Raw genomic sequence first — 18,794 nt, forward strand, 5'->3', positions numbered from 1 at the left:
GTCAGAACAATGTTGCAGAAGCAAAGAAAAAAGCATGCGAAATTCAGAAGAATGCAAAATCCCCAAGACTGACTAAGTTTCACGGAAGCTTGAAATTTAGTGCGGACATCAGTGTGAGATACTTCTAATAGGTTCCACAATGAAACAGTGTCTCAAAATATGGTAGAAAAACCAAAGAGATTCTGGTCATATGTAAAGTATACCAGTGGCAAAAAACAGTCAATACCGTCACTGCGCGATAGCAACGGAAATGTTACCAGTGATGATGCCACTAAAGCAGAGTTGCTAAATACAGTTTTCAATCATTCCTTCATGAAAGAAGATGAAGTAAATATTCCAGAATTCGAAACCAGAAAAACTGTTAGCATGAGTGACATAAAAGTAGATGTCTTAGGTGTTGTGAAACAACTCAAATCACTTAAGAAAGGAAAGTCTTCCGGTCCAGATGGTATAGCAATCAGGTTCCTTTCAGAGTATGCAGACACAATAGTGCCTTTCTTAGCAATCATATACAACTGCTCACTTGACAAAAGGGTCTGTTCCTAAAGAGTGGAAAGTAGCATAGGTCACACCAACATTCAAGAAAGGAAATAGGAGTAACCCATTGAATTACAGACCCATATAACTGACCTCAATTTGCAGTACGATTTTGGAGCATATACTGTACTCGAACATTGTGAATCATCTTGAAGAAAATGACTTATCGATACATAACCAACATGGATTCAGAAAAATATCATTCTTGTACAGCACAGCTAACTCTTTATTCCCATGAAGTAATGAGTACTGTTGACAAGGGATCTCGGATCGATTTCGTATTCCTAGATTTCCAGAAGGCATTTGATACCATTCCTCACAAACGACTATTAACAAAATTGCATTCATATGGAGTATCATCTCAGTTGTGTGACTGGATTCGTGATTTCCTCTCGGAGAGGCCACAGTTCGTAGTGATAGACGGTAAATCATAGAGTAGAACAGAAGTGATATCTGGCATTCCACAAGGTAGTATCATAGGCCCTTTGCTGTTCCTGATTTACATAAATGATCCAGGTGATAATCTGAGCAGCCTCCTTAGATTGTTTGCCGTCTAGTAAAATCATCAGACGATCAATTCCAATTACAAAATCATGTAGAGAGAATTTCTGTATGGTGCGAAAAGTAGCAATTGGCATTAAACAAAGAGAAGTAAGAGGTCATCCAATGGGTACTAAAAGAAATCCAATAAATTTTGAGTATACGATAAATCTCTCAAATCTAAGGGCTGTCAATTCGACTAAATACCTAGGAATTGCAATTACGAGCAACTTTACATTGGAAAGACCTCATAGATAATATTGTGGGGAAGGCGAAACAGACTATGCTTTTTTGGCAGAATGCTTAGAAGATGCAACAAACCCGCTAAAGAAACAGCCTACATTATACTTGTCCATCCTCTGCTGGAATATTGCTGTGTAGTGTGGGATCCTTACCATGTACGATTGATGGAGAACATCGAAAAAGTGCAAAGAAGGGCAGCCCATTTCGTGTTATCGTGCAATAGGGGTGAGAGTATCACTGATATGATACGTGAGTTGGTGTGGCAGTCACTGAAACAAAGGCAGTTTTTTTGCGTCAAGATCTATTTATGAAATTTCAATCACCAACTTTCTCTTCCGAATGCGAAAATATTTTATTGACACCCGCCTACATGGGGAGAAAAGATCATCATGGTAAAATGAGAGAAATCGGAGCTCGAATGGAAGGATTTACGTGTTCCTTTTTCCCACGCTCCATTTGAGAGTGGAATGATAGAGTAGTAGTGGTAGTAGTAGTATGAAAATGGTTTGATGAACCCTGTGCCAGGCACTTAAGTGTGAATTGCAGAGTAAACCATGTAGATGTAGATAAGACACTAAAAGTAGTACTCGAGTTTTGTTGTTTGAGCAGCAAGATAATGGATGACGGCCCAAGTAGGGAGGATGCAGATTGACTACAGCAAGAAACATCTTTCTGAAAAGAGGAATTTGTCAACTTCTAATATAAACTGCCAGAAGAAAATTAGTACACCATTTTAGAGGTTTCCAGTTCATTTATGATTTATTATTGCAACAGAGCATATAGAGTACACTAAATGATTATATTTGCAGAGCAGTATCACGAGCAGTTCTGAGATACTAGGTATTGGTGCACATCGCGAACACCCACGTTAGTTGTGTGGTGTAGCCTCCACATTTCAGGCTCTCTCTCTCTCTCTCTCTCTCTCTCTCTCTCTCTCTCTCTCTCTCTCTCTCACTCTCTCACTCTCTCACTCTCTCTCACTCTCTGGCATCCAGTTGATCGTGCAATGTCGGATACTGTCCCAGGACATGATACGCCACACTCGCTCGATCTGTACGTGTAGTTCTGTAAGAGTAGTCAGTCGACATTTCGCGCGAGTCACTTCTTGGCCCGTCGTATCCGACACGTACTCGATTGGAGACGGCCAGGAAAGTTGCTGCACATCGTGAGTAACGTGTCAAATTGCACGGGCAGAATGTGAGTGAGCGTTATAAAGAATAACGACACGTCACCTTCCTGTTGCAAAAATGGCAAAAGGGTGGGTCTGACAACATTTTGCGTGTTGAGAGTGCCGCTTATTGTCCCCCTAGAGAAACGCCAAAGGTGAAAGTGTGTTGTAGCTTATAGCACCCCACACTGTAATGGAGTGGGGCAAGTGTCTCTTCGACAGGTGAACTCTGAGACGACGGTCATCCAGTCTACACTGTAGGTGCAAATGAACTTCACTTGCAGGCAGGCAGTATCTACTTTCATCGCCGCAGACTGTAGCGTGCCATTCCGTCGTTAAGTGATCCTCAGACGGCACTATTCGAGCAGTGCACGTCAGTGCTGTGGTGCGATTGGAAGACGGGCTAGAGATCTGCATGTCCCCTGTAGATCTACTGCCGATAACTAGTTCCCGACAGTTTGTGTCGACACGTCTGGGCTCGTGAGCCCTCTTATCTGTACTGTGGTTGCTGTGTGATCTGCCACTGCTGCCTTTACAATATGATGATCCTGACGGGTGTCTGTGCTTTGTGGACACCCAGAACCTCTTCTGTGGGAGTGAGAATGTTCGTGTGATCATTTCACAACGGATGCAGCACATCTAACTTGTGTAGCCTAATAAATAAAATTGAAATGACAGTTGTATTTTCTTGTTCAGTATAACAATGTTAGAAAACAAAGAATTAGTCAGTGTTCTGTAGATCATTTGCACAGTTTCTACTGAAATGTGTAATGGATCAGTTTGCAGGCAACAGGAACATGCTACATGTGCTTAAATTTAATAACAATGAGAGGCAATGTCCTGACTAACTGACCGACTAACCGTTGCCCAGTGCAATTTGTGATTAGAAGGGGATGTTGATTTTATACTGTAGACATTGTTTAAGAAGTGATTTTTCAAAACAGGGGATAAAAGGATTTTTGAAAAATGTCACTATTAAGACAGTCTTGAAGCTAAACGTATGAAAATAGATTTTTGGTTTCTCGGTCATAAATAAATAAATTTGTGTTTCAGCCTTTTTGGAAATGTAACCCCTATAGGGTTGAAATGCGGGTGAAATTGGTTTTCCCTCTAAAAAAAAAAAAAAAAAAAAAAAAAAAAAAAAAAAAAAAAAAAAAAAAAGACTACTTAAACATTTTAAAGCCATATCCATTAAAATTGGTATTAGCCTTCTGGGATAAAAAAAAATGGGTTTCAGTGATTCCAGAAATCCAACCCCCAAGGGAGTGAAACATGGGATGAAATGCTTTATGAAAATATTTCATTATGAAAGCATTTTTATGAAAATTTTTATTTGGTTTCTTGGTTGGAAATAAAAAAAAATATTTGTCTCACTGTTTTTGGGAATTAAATCCCAAAGGGCAGTGGAATAGGGCCAGTCTGATTCACTCACTCATCACTCAGCCCAAACTGCCAATGATAGAAACTGGAAATTTGGAGAGGGCTTAGGCGTTATTTCAGAAAAGACTGTTTGAAATTCCTTTCCTAAGGAGGTGAAATTGGGAATGAAAAGCTTTTTGATAACGTTACTGTTAAGGCAATTTTTAAGCTAAACAATGAAAATTTGCAATTTGATTTCTTAGAAAACAAAAATGTTTCAGCATTTTTGGAAATTCAGCCATTAAGAGAGAAACTAGTGGCTGAATTATCTTTGCTAAAGAACTACTAAAGTAGGTTTAAAGATGTATCTATGAAAATTGATATTGGACTTCACTAGAAATATAAAATGGACATCCTTCTGTGTTTTTTGGAGATTCAACCCCCTAAGTGGGTGAGATAGTGGATGAACAATTTTATGAATCTATTTCGTAATGAAAAAATTTTCGAAACTAAGATTATGACAGTTGTGAAAAAAAGTGTGTGTCAATGTTTTTTGGAACTTGTCACTAAGGGTGGTGAAATAGGGAATAAATTTTTTCTAAGAAAATATTTCATTATATTAAATAACTTTAAAGCTAAATATATGAAAATTAGTGTTTCAATTCCCGGTTAGATTAAAAAATGTGTGTTGAGGAATGAAAGTTTCTGTGGGAATATCACCACTAACCACAAGCCCACAAAAGCCATGATTAACAAAGACTTAGACTCCAGCTACGAGAACTGCTTTTTGGTCAGAAGTCCATTTGGAAAAGACCATGCTTCTATGGCCTTAGATAGCATAAAAAGTTTAGGTGCTGCAAATTGCAAACAATGTAAAGAATTTTACTAAAGAAAAACAAAACAAAAAAAAAAAAAAATCTCGCAGACTTACAGCTTATGAAAGCAAAGCAGTGGATGCTAAAGCTAGTTTGTCTATAATAGTACTCCTGTACTCAAAGATAGTTTGTTTTGGCTACATGTGCTACCACTTTAGAATTAAAAATATATCTACAGAACAGGAAGAGTTGTCCATAAGAAATGATTTTAGGCTAGATTTAAAATTCACCTTTCTGTCTGTCAGAGATTTTGTTATTGGACAAATGATCAAAGATTTATGTGGCTGCATATGGAGTGCCTTCTTGAACAACTGACATTCGTATGAAAAAATAATGGAGGTCATTTTCTTCCTTGTTCCAGTGTTGTTGCAGTTGATAGCACTTTTTTTTCCCCCAAATTGTCATGAATTATTTATTTCAAATTTCATTAATGAATATACATAGCATCAAGAATGGTTAAAATGGCTAACTCCTTGAAGAACCATCTACAAGATCATTGTGGGTGAACACTTTGTATTATTCTCAGTGGCCAGTATTTTGAAATCATTATTTTGTTTCTGGAAGCGATGAGCTACCCCATAAAATAGTGCTATAAGCCATTAATGAATGGAAATTGCAAAACTATTGAGATGTTGATCTGCTTGTTTTTCAAAAGAAACAATTGTAAGAACAAACAAGAAATATGGCAAATGATCTATGGAATATGACAAATGATCTTTGGAATAAGCCAAAAGGATACTGTTTCAGTGTATTCTCAACATCCCAGTCAGCCACATTGTCTGGAAAATAATGATAGTCTTGTGTGCCAAGTGAAAAGTATCAATATGATGAAAGGAGGCCCTTTCTATCTATTCCTGTCCTCTGGATGAGATTTTACAGCAAATAAAATCTCATGAAAAGGCAGCTTTGCTAAGTTTCCTACTTAATCTCTGTTACAGGAAAGTGGTGCTCTAGGAGATGAATTTATGAGACAGATAGAACCAATAGCAGCCTATGTTCCATACATGACTTGTCCCGGTAACCATGAGGAGAAAAGGTTGGACTTATTTGTTGCATGATTGTCTCGAGGGATCTGCATGTGAAGAAACAGAATTCACTGTGTGTGTGTGTGTGTGTGTGTGTGTGTGTGTGTGTGTGTGTAAAGAAATGAGGACAGAATTGAAATGTGAGCTTGTGTTGAAAATTGAAATGTTGTGATGTAGGTTTCAGACGGACATGCAGCTTCTTCATATTGTTCAGTATTCTGTTGTTTGATGTGTAAATTATTTGGATTTGTTTTGTCTCCATAGAAATTAAGGTGCTTTTGCTGTAGTCTGTGTGAATTATATATACTCATTTCTTTATAGCACATCTTTACTATTTTAAGGAAAATGTTCTGTATCTTCATTGTGGTGTGAGGGTTTTTTTTACAGGTTACTTGTTTTATGTTATTTTACTCCACACTAGTTGATGAGAACTTCAGTGTCTTTCTTACTCCTCAGTTCAGTTGTATTCTGTCACATAATGCTTCGGCACTTTCACTGTGTTTACTGTTGTTGGCATGTTTCTCTCTCTGAGTGTGTGTGTGTGTGTGTGTGTGTGTGTGTGTGTGTGTGTGTGACTTCTGTTTGAGAAAATAGCAAATGTGTAATTATTAATATAGTGTTCTAGAAATTGGTCATTTACATTTTTCTATCTTGTGAAGCAGTAACATTATAACTGCTTTTTTGTTTTTATTTATGTTGTGATCGAAAATACAGTGTCAATTTTTTAAACTTATCTGTGTAGTTCACATTATATGAGGTGCTTTAGAAATAGTTTAACTAACTTGGGATGGGTTCCTTACACCAGAATAATGAAGAAAATATCATGTAAAAACACATGGGAGACATGTTGTACTGTCAAGTGTTTATTGAAGGAGCATTGTACAGTGGCATGTCATTTGTTTGGAGCCAACTCACAGAAATTGTTCGCAATATAAACAACTCATAGTAAACGTTTAAGTGGTCCCTCTTTCTGCCTTTACAGCAAGTGGTTGAGATCATGGATACTAGTACCCATTCAAAGATCAGCAGTTGGTGCTAAATGGTTTTGGACGTTTCCATGGGATATTATTAAAATATAGCTGCAGTTGTGTGACTTAATTCTTGCAGGCGTCCGCATAGATAAAGCATTGAACAATACAGTAATGCAGTCCAAACCATGTGCTTCTGTACGTTAGTCATGGTACACAGTGCCCAGTGCATCTTCATAATGCAACTAATTTTTTTGAGTCACTTAAGCAGTATTTGGACTTGTTGATACAAGGAAGGATGTTTCATCTAAATAGGCATTATAACCCCCCCCCCCCCCCCCCCCCCTCCCCGTCCCCCTTTTCCCCACCACACAAATCTCGTCCAACTTCAGTGACAAATCACGCAAGCCACTAATCCTCTGACCACACCAAGAACCAGCTGCAGAGCCTCTGCTCACCACCTCACCAGTTATCCAATAACATTGAGGACTGGAACAATCGTACGCCTCACTGTGGTGGAAAACTTGCCATTGTGCCTGGAAATGAGGAATGTCCCACGCACAATCCTTCCCATCCCACACAGTGACATTTTGCTGCCTTCCTAATGTGCATAATATTCTAGTCCACTGTTACGCCACACCTACATCAGACTGCTTGGCAAATGGGTCAAGAAGATGAATGTGCGAGACCTATCACTGATACACTCGCCCAGCACATCCTACTCCGTACTGTCAGTCTTTCTTATACCATTGTATCACAGGAAGGGCTACGGTGAATGCAGTCCTGCTGCAATTTCTGCACAGCATTTTACATGGGCACGACATTAAACCAGCTCTCTACCCACCACTAAACTGTGACCAACAGCAGATTTGATCACCCTGTAACAGAAAATGCTGCTCATTGGCTGCTTTCCAATCCATGTCATCTGGATCCTACCCCCAACTCCAGCTTCTTTGAATAATAGACTGGAGTTGTCCTCACAGTACAATCAATCTCGTAATCCTTCTGGCCTCGGTCTGTGCTAGCCCGAGCATGACCCATTCCCCATGCCCCTAACTGCACTGATACTCTCTCACATCCTCTCCTCTGCAGTCTCTCTGTTCCTCTCCTCATTTCGGTTCATTCCTCCATGTCCACGTGCGCTGCACACAACACCCACTGCCCGTGGCCAGAACGAGCTCATTGGTGCCACTTTCTTAACCTGTATGCTTGCACCTCACCTTTCCACCTATCGGGCTGCCATCCTTAACATTCTGCTCCTTCTTTCTCCCTTCACCCACTCCACCCTGCACGACCCCTCACCCCTGACTAGTTCCAGTGCTGACACAATGTGGCCGTACTGGTTAAAGAGTTACGACCCTTGTATGTAGCATAAAAGTAGCTGTGGGGTGCACCAAGTTCGTATTCGGTGTTCAAAATTAGAAAACTCCACTGTTTAAAGATCATTAACCACTTTTTATCCAAACTGTGTTTTGTTTGCAGGTGAGTCTAATGTTTCTTAGGTGGAATATCTGCATAAATTATTCTGTCTTTGTCTAGGAAAAACTCGCTATTAAAGGTCTTCATAATATCTGTGCAGCTGATTATCTGTTGATATAGGAACCAGAGATACTGTATAGTAAAAGCACTGTGCAGCAACATGTGTTAATCTCCGTGTATCAATAAATTATTCTCAGTTGAATTTTTTAACAGATATATTCTCTTCCTGATCTTTTTCCAGCTAATTATGTACAATATTTCTCACAGATAGATAACTTAAGCTTCTTTTGTTTCAGAAAATATTGAAATAATTTGTAAAAAATTCACTTTGTCACGATATATCAGTACCCGCAATAATTGAACTATTTCAGTTTGATGTCATTTCCTTTTTCACTTTGCCGGCCAGTGTGGCCGAGTGGTTCTAGGCACTTCAGTCCAGAACTGCGCAACTGCTACGGTCGCAGGTTCGAATCCTACCTCGGGCATGGATGTGTGTGATGTCCTTAGGTTAGTTAGGTTTAAGTAGTTCTAAGTCTAGGGGACTGATGACCTCAGATGTTAAGTCCCATAGTGCTCAGAGCCACGCCATTTTCACTTTAATTCTGAAAGATCAATAAGTACTGTTTGAGTTAATCTTCTGTAGACATAACACAAAATAGTTCCAAGAAAAACACCTTCAGTAAAATGTGCTACACAGCCATATTTTTGTGTGTTCATTGTTCAAATAAATTTATTGCATATCGCAACTTATCAAGTACTTGACAAATAATAAAACTTTACTCAACGTATATCTGAAAGCAGTTGTGGATTAACTGGAACTGAACTCGGAATGAATATTTACATTGCAATTTTCAGAGTCTGTTATTCTTTTTCAGTCATTCAAACAGTAGTCACAGAAATACAATGTAGCGTTGGGCTGCTTCTTATGATAGACAGTCCTTGAGCTGGTGAATATTTTACCATGCTCTCTGAAGAACAGCTGTCAGATCATACTCAGTCCCTGCATCACTCATGTGACAAACACAAAACAAACATTTTGTAGGTTTTTTATTACATTGCTATTATTGCCATATTCGTAAAAGAGAGGCTTATTTTTTACTACTGTTAGTGAAGTTTTTCAATGTTTTAATCAGAGTCCTCTTTCAGTAAGTCCTTACTTCAAAACAGTTTCACTGTGCTCTGTCTCAGATGATGATACCGATTGAGATGGCACAGTGATCAGCACACTGGACTCACATTCGGGAAGATGGCAATTCAAATCCACATCTGGCCGCCCAGATGTAGGTTTTCTGTGATTTCCCTGTATCACCCCAGGCACATGCTGGAATGGTTCATTTAGGAGGACATGGCCGATTTCCTTCCCAATCTTTGAAAACCATCAGAGCCTGTGTTCCACCTCTAATGACGGCGATGTCACTGAGACGTTAAACTCTTAACTTCCTCTCCGATGACCGTGACGTCGAGCGCCCCGTCGACCCGAGTTGTCATCGTCTGGTCTTCCTTCCTTCAGATGATATTGCTGACGCAAGTTGATTCCCACATCCTTGTGCCCAAAAACGGAGCTGTTTACCTCTGAAATTGATATTATTTAAACTGATAAATAATAAACACTGCTGAGTGGGTAAAGAAAAAGAAATGAAAACAGCAGAAAAAAAGATGTTTATTTTCTTATCATCTGATGTCATCACAGTTTTTCATTGCCATAGAAGCTAAGAGACGAAACCAAAATCCGCGGCATCGCCTCGTGCATAAAACAAGTGATTAGTCGGTTTGTCTAGGGCATACTCAGTAAAACAGTTGGAAGAATTAATCAGCTTGGTGACTTCTATCAGATACATCACACTATGTGTTCTATTAATTATGTCACATGATATGTTCTTTCAGTAACAACTCAGGAATAAAGCATTACCTAACATGTTCACATGATATACGTTAAATTCTTGGTATTGGGAACCTTTCTCCAAAGTTTGTCAAAGTATTTTTGGTACACACTGTATTTCTACTCACTTGTCCCATTGAGCAGGGATAGCTGATGGTGCACAGTCATGTAAGATTAAGAATGCAGTTTTAGTACCTATGCAGCTGTTACTGTTGTAAAGTTGTTGTATTTATATTTTTTGTTTCTGTGTATGCATGTGTGTGTTTTCAAATGCCCAAATGTGTAAGTAACTTAGAGTGTAGGAAAAAATCAATGTTATTTATGTTGTAGGACTGCATGCTTCCTCTGTTCATGAAGGGTACCAGGAAAGATCTGCAATTTCACTATGTTCGAACCAGCCACATTAGTATGTGCTGCTGTGAGCTTGACAAAACTTTGTACTTCCTCTAGCAAAGACCTCCAACTACTCCTGTCAGTTGTGCTATAGCTGTCAGTTTTATTAACAAGAAGAGTTGCTGCACTATAAGAAGCAAGAGGGCTTGCCAGTGTATTGGTGCTTTTAGAAAATGTCTCCAGTGCTACGAAAAAGATCTGTGTGTGTCACTCCACCACAGTCATTAAGTTCAGTTGCTTTGAATGTTAAGCTCCAGGACAGTGCCTACATTGGTCACTGAACACGATATTATTGCAGCAGGAAAGTTATTTGAAAGAGACGGTTGGGTTTAATACAGAGCATTCAGAAAGTAATGCAGCCTTGTGGAAAAAATACTAAATAACAAAAGTTATAGAGAGTGGCCAATATTAAGTGATTCAGATAACTGCATAGGACATTCCATGTTCTTACACAAATTGTAACTTTAATGTCGCAACTGCAGCACGACATCGCTCACTCTCTTTCTGCATTCATTAATTCTGTGAGAAACGTAAAAGTGTTTATGTTGTAGAGCTTGCCTAGTACCCTCTGTTTGCTTCAGCATTGAATTGGGATTTATTTAATATAACTGATGAATTATTATGTACATACATCAACAGTGTAAAAGAGAAAAAGGCAAATGGTTTATTTGTTGAAATCATAATATTATTGCAAATGTTTTGAAATAGGAATTTCTTTGGTGCAAGAACTTAGATTAATCTAAGTCATCTTTGAATAGTGTTACTATTCATTATTATATTCAGTGAAATTAACAGAAGAGGGGGGGGGGAGGGAGGAGAGACTCGTGTATTTTTTACTTGTATGTGAAGGCCTTGGAATTCTATACTGAAAGCAATTGTAAACATTTCACAGTCTGATTATAATTTCAAGAATCAGGTGTATTGTTAGAACCTCTGTTTTCATGCAGTTTCCGTATACAACTTTTGTGCATATTTTTGTACTTGTTCCAGAAACTTCAGTGAATACAGGGCACGTTTCTCAATGCCTGGACCATATGAAAGTCTAATGCACAGTTTTGATATGGGTATGGTGCATTTTATTGCTTTGTCAACGGAATTTTATTATTTCTTGGAATATGGTATAAAACTTCCAGTTATGCAATTTGAATGGCTTGTTGAAGATCTGAAGGTAAGATGATTTCTAACAAATTAGTATAGATAGGTATCAAACTGCCACATACAGTGACTATAATAACTGTAATTGAAATGAATAGGGGTAAAAATGAATTTCAGTGTTGCGTTAACAAACATTTATTGTTTTCTGCTGTATACATGTTGATGAAAATTTACTGAGATAATGAAATCTATTTTCCATAAATACAATAAATTGTTCTAAAAAGTTGCAATTTAATACAAGCAGTTCGTGATTCATGTAATCATTTATTCAATCACGGTGTTTCAGTATAGGATTTATGGAACGTGGTGAATGACTCTATTTTATTTCAAGGCTTAGTGTCACCTCTCCCTGTCAGTGCCATGTGACAGAAGGTGTTTGCAGTGACTAATGAAAGTTGAGGCCAGGAGGGTTATGAGAACGTAAGATGAATTGCAGGGAAAGTTCCCATCTGCGCAGTTCGGAAAAGCTGGTGTTACTGGGAAGGATCCATATGGCACAGGCTGTAAAGCAGTCTGAAATGAAGGATATCATGTTTGGCAGCGCGTTCAGCAACAGAGTGGTCCACTCGTTTCGTTGTTGTTGGCCATTCATGCGGACAGACAGCTAGTTTGTTGTTGTGCCCACATAGAAAGGAGCACAGTGGTTACAGCTTCGCGTGTAGACCACATGACTGGTTTCACATGTAGCCCTGCCTTTGCTGGGATAGGTGATGTTAGTGACCAGGTGGTGGTGGTGGTGGTGGTGGTGGTGGTGGTGGTGGTGGGAGGATGTATGGGACAGGTCTTGCATCTAGGTTTCTCATTTCAGGGCATGATGAGAGGTAATTGAAACCCTGGCAGAGAATGTAATTCAGTTGCTCTGGTCCTGGGTGGTCCTGAGTTAGAGAGGGGAAAGCTCCTCTGTGTCCAGACAGTGGGACTTGGGGAGGTGGTGGGAGATGGGAAAGATAGGGAGATTTGTTTTTGTACAAGGATGGGATGTTAATTACGGTCAGTGAATGCTTCAATGAGACCCTCGGTATATTTTGAGAGGGACTGCTCCTCACTGCAGATGCGACAACCACAGGTGACTCGGCAGTATGGAAGGGACTTCTTGGTGTGGAACAGGTGGCAGCTGTCGAAGTGGAGGTATTGCTGGTGGTTAGTAGGTTTGATATGGATGGAGGTACTGATGTAGCCATCTCTGAGGTGAAGGTCAACATCTAGGAAGGAGGCTTGTTGGGTTGAGTAGGACCAGGTGAAGCAAATGGGGAGGGAGAAGTTGTTGAGGTTCTAGAGGAATGTGGGTAGTGTGTCCTTACCTTTGATCCAGATAGCAAAGAGGTCATCAATGAATCTGAACCAGGTGAGGAGTTTAGGTTTCTGGGTTTTTAGGAAGGACTCTTCAACTGTCCCCATGAAAAGGTTAGCAGAAGATGATGCCATTGCGGGTTTGTTTGTAGGTAACGCCTTCAAAGGAGAAGTAATTGTGTGTGAGGGTATAGTTGGTCATGGCGACTAGGAAGGAGGTTGTCGTGTTGGAATCCATCAAGCATTAGGAAAGGTAGTGTTCAATAGCGGTAAGGCCATGGGCATTAAGAATGGTAGTGTTCAGTAGTGACGAGCAGGGCACCGTGTACTTAAGGGACAGGGAACGTGGAGAGTCGGTGGAGGAAGTGGTTGGTATATTTTGTGTAGGAGGGTGGGTACTGGGTAACAGGTTGATGGTGTTGGTCTATGAGAGCAGAGATTCTCTCAGTGGGGGCACAGTAACCGGCCACTATGGGGCATCTCGGGTGGATAGGTTTAAGGGCTTTAGGAAGCATGTAGAAGGTAGGAGTGCAGGAATTGGTATGGGTGAGTAGAGAGATGGACTCCGGGGAGAGGTTCTGGGATGGGCCTAAGGATTTGAGTAGTGACAGGAGATCCTGTTGGATCACTGGAATGAGGTCACTGTGGCGAGGTTTGTAGGTGGAAGTATTTGATAGCTGGCAGAGTCCTTCCGCCTGGCAATCCTTCTGATTCATAACAACAGTGGTGAAGCCTTTGTCTGCAGGTAGGATTATAAGATCGGGACCAGTTTTTAGATGGCAGATTGCAGATCTTTCTGTAGATGTAAGGTTGGTTTGCATGTTGAGGGATTTGGGGAGTGATGGTGAGGCAAGGTTAGAGGTTAAGAAATTCTGGAAAATTAACAGGGAGTGATTTTGGGACAGTGGGGGTGGATCATGGTTGGGTGGAAGAGTGAAATGAGTTAGTCAAGGTCTTTGGTTGAGTCTGATTGGCAGAGTTAGTGGTAAAAAGTGTTCACACTGTAGAGACCGAGATAAGGTTTTTAACAAGTCCAGCATGATTGAATTCGTGAGCGGGGGAAAAAGGTGAGTCGTTTGGAAAGGACTTGTATTTCTGTGGGGCTGAGGATTCTTGAGGAAAGGTTCACGACTCTGTTGTGGGTCTCTTTAAGGTTCTGGATTCTGTGTGGTGGTGGGAGTGAGTTTTGGAGGGTGGGGTAAGTGTAGTAGGTCTGTGAGACAGGGTTGGTCAGCTATGAGGGGGTGTGGGGAGGTTTGGAGCTTGTTGTGGAGGTGGTGGACAGTGGTCCTCAAAGGCAGGAGTAGTAAGTGAAGGATGAAGAGCTTTTTGTGGTGACATTGTGCATGTTGCTAAAGTTACTGCAGGGCAAGAGTTTAAATGTGTGTTATGTGTTCCAGGAATTTGGTATTGTGCAGTAGGAGAATTATGCGGATGGTGAGAATGTACTGCAAGGAGGTTTGGGCTTGGTTGATGTGGTGAAGGATAAGGATTGGCGGAATCTGAACAGGTGGAGATCATTTTGGTAGTAAGGCCGTTAGGGGGATTCCGTGAGCCAGACAGTGATGCAGGAACAGTATGTCGGACTGGGATCTGGCTAGGGATAAGTCAACTTTTCTGATTGACCCAAATGGAAGGTGCAGGGATCCATGGTGGCGGAAAAATGAGAAAAATTACTTAAATAATACAGAATTGTGTCCGAAAAATTTCACAAAAATACTACCAAATACCTATGAAAATTCATGAAAATGAAGAAATGGATGCAAAAGGGGGAAACAAGATGAAAGACGAAAGTTTACTAAAACTGGCGAGAAGTGACAAGTCACAAAGATCAAAGTAAAGAATAACTAATAAAAATATATATGTTACTGTGGGTATCAAGTTTGAGGGTGGATAAATGAGAAGGGGGGGCGGCAGATGTGACTGGAACTGGTGGTGGGTGTGAACTGGGATAGGATAGAGAAAGTGTGTGGGTGAGGAGGGGTTTGTAGGATGAGATAAAAGATCGTGTGGCACCAGAAAAGTGCGGGAGTTAACGCACAAAAATACGGGAAATGGTGCACCCCTTTAATAGACCTACATGAAAGACCTGTCCCATACATCCTCCCAACACCACTTACTACTGTCTGGTCACTAACATCACTTATCCCATCAAAGGCAGGGCTACCTGTGAAACCAGTCATGTGGGCTAGAAGCTAAGCTGCAACCACTGTGCTGCATTCTATGTAGGCATGACAACCAACAAGCTGTCTGTCCATATGAATGGCCACAGACAAACTGTGACCAAAACAAGTGGACCACACAGTTGCTGAACATGCTGCCAAACATGATATTCCTCATCTCAATGACTGTATCACAGCCTATGCTATATGGATCCTTCCTGCCACCACCACCTTTTCTGAATTGTGCAGATGGGAACTTTACATGCAATACATCCTATGTTCCCGTAACCCTCACGGCTTCAACCTTTATTACTCACTGCCCTCACCCATCTAGCCCTTTCCCTGTTCCCATTCCAGTCATTCCACCACCAAACTCAGTCTTCTTATTTCTCTCCTTTTCTGCTACTTCCCCTCGCCCCTCTCCACCTCACCCCTGCCCTCCATCTAAGCTGCAGCACTTCACTGTCCTCCACCCCCACCATACTACCCCCCCCCTCCCCACCCCACCCCAGCCTCCTCCTTAGCCCCACCCAGTCCCACTCCCATCAGGCACTGGTGCTGCTGCTCACAGTGTGGTTTCAGTTGCGTGAGTCTGTGGTCATGTGTGTGAGTTGTATTTGTGTGAGTGTGTGCGTATGTGCGTCTATTGTTGACGAAGGCCTTAATGGCCAGAAGCTATGATTGTGAGTGTCTTTTTGTTGTTCCTACCTGCGACCCAGCGGCAAACAGAGTTATCTGTCTGACCTGGGTGGCAGTTTCGGGGGAGGGGGGCCATATTCATATTCTTGAAGGATAGAACCTTGTTTCACAAAGCGCCTAGTATCCAGCTCACGTTGGTCTATTGATTATTCATATGATTTTGAACACATCCATGTTGGTTTTATAACATTTTTGAACACCTTCTAAGTTTATTTCTGAATGAATCATAGGTTGGTTTTTGAATGCGTACATAGTGTATGTGATGTCTGTCAGGGGAATTCTCCTTGTTCTTAGAAATAAACTTTCCTCCAGACAAAAGGGGATGGGGCTATGCGAGCTGAGCGGAATGAAGCTGAACGGATGACTGCCAATCGCTGTCTGATTACATGGTTGACTGGGTTTGTGAATGATCAGCGTTATTATATTTACTAGTGAAATCCATAGATTCAGACAACCAGAGTGGAAATAAACGAGAAAGATTACATATTATCTTCTCGGTGTACCCAAGAAAATGAAATTTTGACAGAAAATTTTTGGCCAGATCCCCACACTAGTGAGGGCCAGTTGTACAGTCCCAGGCTAGCAGCCCCTTAAGTTCTGTTCTGGAAGCAGCGCGGAAAATGTGTTCTATGAACATTTAACAGTGCCTGACTGGAGAATAATCGCGGGATAACAAAACCGAGGATTCTGACAGGATTAGTGAAGTTACTCAGCGAATAACTTTGAAAGTGGCAGGAATAGTTACAGAATTAGTGATAAGATTGTTTGTTAGAACGAGGAAGGAGAAGAAATGGGGACTTCACTCAAATTATGGAAGAATATCACGATTCCAAATTTATATAAAAATTTCATGCTAATACTTTTTGATCTCGTGCTTGGGGAAACTGGAGCATATGAATGAAATGTGAAGCTATTTCCTAACATAAAGCTTTTTGCTTGTTGTAGGACTAACAGGTGTTTGATATTGGTACTTCGTGTATTATATTCTGTCATTCGTGTCAAAGCAGTCTCATTTATTTTCTGTGTGTTAAAATTGCTGCAATATTACAAAGGCCTATTTTGTTTTATCGAGCAGACAGTGACAAAATAGACATAATCAGACCGAGAAACCACACCAGTCTTGGGTGCTATTTGTGTTCAGTATTAGACGACATTTTGATTTTTCATGCAGCAAAACGTTTGACCAACTTTGATAAGGTAATAGATTCTTTCGCAGAAAGGAAAGCACGCTGTGTAAAGCTGTAGCAAGATTAGAGAGAGAAAAAATGATAGGAGCTAAGTATTGAAGAAATCTGTATGGTCTTGTTTGTCTCTTGTCTTAACTGGTTTCATGTATCCTACATTTAATTGTATGTCACACAAAACAGCAAGTTATTAGCTAGTAGACAACAAAGAGTGCAAATTTTCTGAAGAGTTCTTGTTCTTCCGATTACAAATAATCGTGTCCAATATTAATTGCGAGCTTATTATTAAAAAAAGGGGGGGGGGGGGGCGGCGGCAGGATGTCAAACTGACCGTCTGGGAGCAGGAGAGGCACCACAGGGCATTTTAATTTCCACTATCCTGAATATAGTTTGATGACATCCATTACAAAATATACACATTTCAATTCCACAGAGCAAATTACAGTGACGTTCGATAGAAGAATGCTGTCTGAAGAGGCGTGGCACTCCACTTTGGCACACTTAAGCTCAAATAACATGTCTTACATTTCCTCGTACACACATTTTATCTATCAGATTCTTCAGAAAGGTGTGCTCTACAAAATGAACATATTTTTGAAAATTCAGTTTTTCAAATATTTTTGACCTATCGCAATCCCTCGTCGCAGGGGGGAGGGGGTGTTACCAAGTATTGCCGGTTTGCTAAAGAAATTTGGCTTTTATTAATCTTTTCCGCTGAGGCAGTCAATGTATTTGAAACTAAGTGTTTAATTCCACAGTATTGGCTATCGCTGCATTTCAAGTGCACGTTTTCATCTTCTAGCACGTATGGCATTATGCCATTATAAAGAACCAAACATGAGATAATACAGTACTGGTACTCAAAGAAAATTTACATCCCAAAAACCACACTGAAAAAGCTTAATGTCAGGTCGAGGACTACTTCATTGGGAATCTGGACATATGAGTGTGCACTTAAAGTATTCACTTTAAATGTGCACATTTCAGTGTGGTTGATGAAGTTCTGATGCTCTTGGGGTATCCTTTGATGTCTTGTTTCTTTTATAACGTAATGTAAGATATTTTAATGTTTTACAATTACAAACATATGAGCCTCCTACGACATTGTAGCTGCGCAAGCACGGTGGCGCCAGTCATCTGATGGTCTTTGGCAACTGCTGAAACAAACCTATTTCTAAGAGGTCACGGGAAAATGTTGTGAATGGTGTTTTGAAAAGCAAAACAACTCTGATGACAAGCCATTTAGAAGAATTTTGAGTCTAGATCAGACATTTATCTCGTTATTAAAAATTTTACTGGCACATTTGTGTGATATATCCAGAAGTGTAACACGTGCTAAAAGATCAACATAATATGTGGAAGCTTAGCTCCTCTTGCAGCTTATTAACCTTAGCGACCAATATTATATGTGAAAGCTTTGCTTCTCTTGTAGTAACACTTTGTACCGGGTGATCAAAAAGTCAGTAAAAATTTGAAAACTGAATAAATCGTGGAATAATGTAGATAGAGAGGTACAAATTGACACGCATGCTTTGAATGACATGGGGTTTTATTAGAACCAAAAAAATACAAAAGTTAAAAAAACGTCCGACAGATGGCGCTTCATCCGATCAGAATAGCAATAACTACCATAGCAAAGTAAGACAAAGCAAAGATGATGTTCTTTACAGGAAATGCTCAATATGTCCACCATCATTCCTCAACAATAGCTGTAGTCGAGGAATAATGTTGTGAACAGCACTGTAAAGCATGTCCGGAGTTACGGTGAGGCGTTGGTGTCGGATGTTGTCTTTCAGCATCCCTAGAGATGTTGGTCGATCATTATACACTTGCGACTT

General features: G+C 40.3%; 1 protein-coding gene across 1 annotated transcript in view; it reads left to right on the forward strand.

Moving 5' to 3' along the window:
* The window catches only part of LOC124716919 (acid phosphatase type 7-like), a 186,348-nt gene that overhangs the window by 114,635 nt on the left and 52,919 nt on the right, over positions 1–18,794 (forward strand). Inside the window, exons 6-7 of the mRNA XM_047243490.1 lie at positions 5,661–5,758; positions 11,457–11,634. Coding sequence (XP_047099446.1) covers positions 5,661–5,758; positions 11,457–11,634 — 276 coding nt within the window. The remainder of the gene's footprint in view (positions 1–5,660; positions 5,759–11,456; positions 11,635–18,794) is intronic.

The sequence above is a fragment of the Schistocerca piceifrons genome, chromosome 9 (genome assembly GCF_021461385.2).
Source record: "Schistocerca piceifrons isolate TAMUIC-IGC-003096 chromosome 9, iqSchPice1.1, whole genome shotgun sequence".
Lineage (NCBI taxonomy): Eukaryota > Metazoa > Arthropoda > Insecta > Orthoptera > Acrididae > Schistocerca > Schistocerca piceifrons.